Here is a 3,862-nt window from a genome sequence, read left to right on the forward strand (position 1 = left end):
TCGATAATAGCTGAGTTAAAAGTAAGACCTTCATTTATTCAATAGATTTGAGAGGCTTAGAAAGTCAATAATAATTTGTTAGCAAAGCGGGCTCAATGTGATTTGAATGCTGATTCAGAATTCCAATTTGATACTGAGAGTTGTCTGAGATTCAAAAATCAAATATGTGTTCCGAGAAATTCGGACTTGATTCAGATGAATTTGAATGAAACTCATAGCAGTTGATTATCTATTCACCTGGGTAGTATGAAAATGTATAATGATCTGAAACAACATTATTGGTGGTTTGGGATTCAAAGAGATATTTCTGACTTTGTTTCAAAATGGTTGATCTGTTAGCAAGATAAACTTGAACATCAGGTGCCATCTGATTTGTTATAATCTATTGCAATTCCCGAGTAGAAATAGGATAGTGTGACAGTGGATTTTGTATGGGGTTTACCTTTGTCATCGAGCAAGAAATATACTGTAAGAGAACGTTATCCAAACCTATTCGTCGGTAAGATTTTCGGGGATGAAAATCCCTAAGGGGGAGAGTTATAACAGCCCGATTTAGACCCTATTCGGAACAGTGGTTTCGAGACCACGAACCCAATTCAGAAAAATATTTAAAAATTATTTTATGTGTTTATTATGTGTGAATTTCTGTGTGTGAAAATATCGTTTGAAAATTTTACTGTTTGGATGCCCAATTTAATAAAAGGGCTTAATCGCGTAAGTTATAAAAGTTGCTAACTAATTATTAAAGTATCTAACTGCTTTTTTCTTTTAATATGGGGTCTTTATGACGTAATTAGACCATATGAATTAGTGATGGACGGTTTTAGTCATAATATATAATGGTTTCATATTTTATAACAAAGGTTAATTTTGTAATATATTAAATAATGTTTATATAATAAAACATAATGTAAAAAGCCGTGCATTTTTTTTCATCTTTGTCGATTCTTTAAAGGAAAAAGAAAGAAAATAAAGCTAGTTACATTCGACCACTTCTAAGTTTGATTCAAGGTTAGTTTTTGTTCAGTTTTTGAAAATTTTTACATTTTTGAGATTGTTGCAGTGAGATGTACAAAGCCCATGTTTTATTTTTTGAGTTTGATGAATATTTTGAGTTATGAGATTGATGAATAATTGAGTTTTGTGATGTTAGTTGATGAATTATGAAGGATATGTTTTGGATTAATATGTTTTGTATTGGAATTTTTGATGAATTTGACTAATTAGGGCTAAATTGTAAAAAAATAATTTGAGGGACTAAAATGTGAAATAAATGAAATGTATGGACTTGTATGAACATAAGGAACATTTGGCCTAAGCATATGTATTCAAATTTTGCATATTTTGTGTTTTGTGTAATAGGGACTAATTTGTAAAAAGTGTGAAATGTCAGGGGCAAAATGGTAATTTGCCCATTTATGTGTTTTTGGACTAAATTGAATGAAATTATGTTTGAATGAGTTTAATTTGAATATGTTTAGATCAAGAACCAAAGAAATCAGATTTGGATCGAGGGCAAAACCAAAGTTGTCGAATAATCATTCTGTTCCGATTATCGTTGTCCGAGGTAAGTTTATAAGCAAATAGATGTTGTAAATTTTAAATAAATACGAGTTATATATGCTGAAATGAATTATGTGAAAGTATATATGTGGTAGCCGAATGTGTATAGGCTTGGGAGCTATGTTCACGAATTCGATTAGACCGAGATACGACGTCCGAAAGCCCCGTACAAACCTTAAGAATAGCTACGATACATATTTCATGACATAGGATTTTCAATATGTGATTACGTGTAAGACTACATCTGGGACATTGGCATCGATATGTGATTACGTGTAAGACAACGTCTGGGACGTTGGAATCGATATGTGATTACATGTAAGACCATGTCTGGGACGTTGGCATCGATATGTGATTACGAGTAAGACCACATTTAATACGTTGGCATCGAGATGTGATTCTGATATGTGTTTACGAGTAAGACCCTATCTGGGACAGTGGCATCGATATGTAATTACATGTAAGACCACATCTAGGACGTTGGCATTGTACGATATGTGTGACTATCCGTGTATCCTATTTAATTCCGAATGACTCAACGGGCAATGTTAAGTAAAGACCGAATACGAAATCGAATTAAAAGGTTCTGGTATGTGTTAGCTGATGTATTGAAATTAAGGTAAGTTTTGGTATTTTAAGTAATGATATGAATCATGTTATAAAGTTGGTTATATGCATATTGAATGCAAATCAATATTCAGAAAAATGATATAAGTATGTGATATTAAAATGTGAAATATGTGTATACATATATGAATGTGTATGTATATTCGTCTATATGATGATATTATGACCTTGGAAGTAAATGATAACTTTGATAATGGATATATATGTATTTCAGGAAAGTTAAAGTTGAAACATGAAGGTATATGTTGTATATGAATTTGCAAGTTTTAGATTAAATGTGATTATGATAGCATGAAGTTGGACCATCCTCCTATCGACAAAACTGCTCTCGACGTTGGGCAATCTCTTAGCGCATGAAGCAATGTTTCGACCTCGGCTCCACATCTCGAGCATCCTTTGTTAAAACCTGGTCTGCTGGATCTGATCTTTCCATTTTTTAGAAGAATTTCATGTCCCACTTGCCACGTAAAAACACGGACCTTCTGTAAAGTGTCGAGTTTCCATAGAGCTCTCCAAAAAAATCTGTGAGGACCATATCCCATTTCTTTCAACAACAGCCACGAGTAGGCTGACTTTGAAGTAAAACACCCTTAAGTATTGTGAAACCATATTATTTTATCTTCTTGACCCACATCTCCAATTAGGATGTCGCAAATCTTATTACCCCAGTCTTGCTCATACGCTTGCTTAACTTTATTCACATCCCAGCTTCTTCTATCCACGTGCCAGAGATCTTTCACACTCTTTACATTATGGTTAAGAGTGTTGCTAATGACCACATCCCTATTATGCCCTTCCATACCCCAATTATCAGCCCAAATATTTATCTTCTCTCCATTACCAACCTGCCACCCAAAGCCATCTTTAAAGACTTCCACCGCTGCCGCAATGCTGGACCAAGTGAAAGAAGCTTTGTCCACATTTTTAGCATGGAAAATATTCCCATTAGGGAAGTACTTCGAGGATAGCACTTTGAAACAAAGAGAATATGTATTGTTTAAAAGTCTCCACACTTGACGCCCTAAGAGAGCAAGGTTGAACAGTCTAACATCTCTAATTCCAAGGCCTCCAATCCCTTTCAGTTTGCACAATGTTTTCCATGGGATCATTGTCCAGAATCTACCTTTGTCTTTTCTCGACCACCATGTTCTACTTAGCATGGCCTGAATGTCATCAATAACGCCTTTGAAAGCCAAAAATATTACCATAGCATATAGGAATAGATTGAAGGACCGCTTTTATGAAGACTACTTTTCCCCCGAAAGATAGCAACCTCTTTGTCCAGTTGTTGATCCTGCAAGACAGTCTATTAGTAATCTCTTTGAAAGCCTCTGTTTTCTTCTTACCAATAAGAATAGGAAGGACTAGATAATTGTTTAATTTTTCCACCACCGTCATGCCTAACAGATCACTAAAAAGTGTTCTTTGAGCTCTTGGAGTGTTGGGACTAAATAAGACCATTGACTTTTCAAAATTTATTTCTTGACCTAAAATGTTAAAAAAGGTATTAAGCATATTAACAAGACATTCAATATCGCTCCTTTTACTCCTGACAAACAGAAGTGCATCGTCAGCAAAAAATAGGTGATTTATTCTAGGGCCTTCCCTACTAGCCCGGATGCCTTTTAAAGTGTTGTTCTCCTAAGCATGGATAAGCATTCTCGAGAAAGCT

General features: G+C 34.6%; 1 protein-coding gene across 1 annotated transcript; it reads right to left on the reverse strand.

The window, feature by feature from the left end:
• Nucleotides 1–2,471: 2,471 nt before the first annotated feature.
• Nucleotides 2,472–3,398, reverse strand: LOC108462262 (uncharacterized mitochondrial protein AtMg00310-like). Its single transcript, XM_017762233.1, has 2 exons — nt 2,855–3,398; nt 2,472–2,758 (listed from the first exon to the last, which is right to left on the reverse strand). The coding sequence occupies exons 1-2, from the start codon at nt 3,396–3,398 to the stop codon at nt 2,472–2,474; spliced, it is 831 nt and encodes a 276-aa protein (XP_017617722.1).
• Between the last annotated feature and the right edge of the window lie 464 nt (nt 3,399–3,862).

Source organism: Gossypium arboreum, chromosome 3 (genome assembly GCF_025698485.1).
Source record: "Gossypium arboreum isolate Shixiya-1 chromosome 3, ASM2569848v2, whole genome shotgun sequence".
Classification (NCBI taxonomy): Eukaryota; Viridiplantae; Streptophyta; class Magnoliopsida; order Malvales; family Malvaceae; genus Gossypium; species Gossypium arboreum.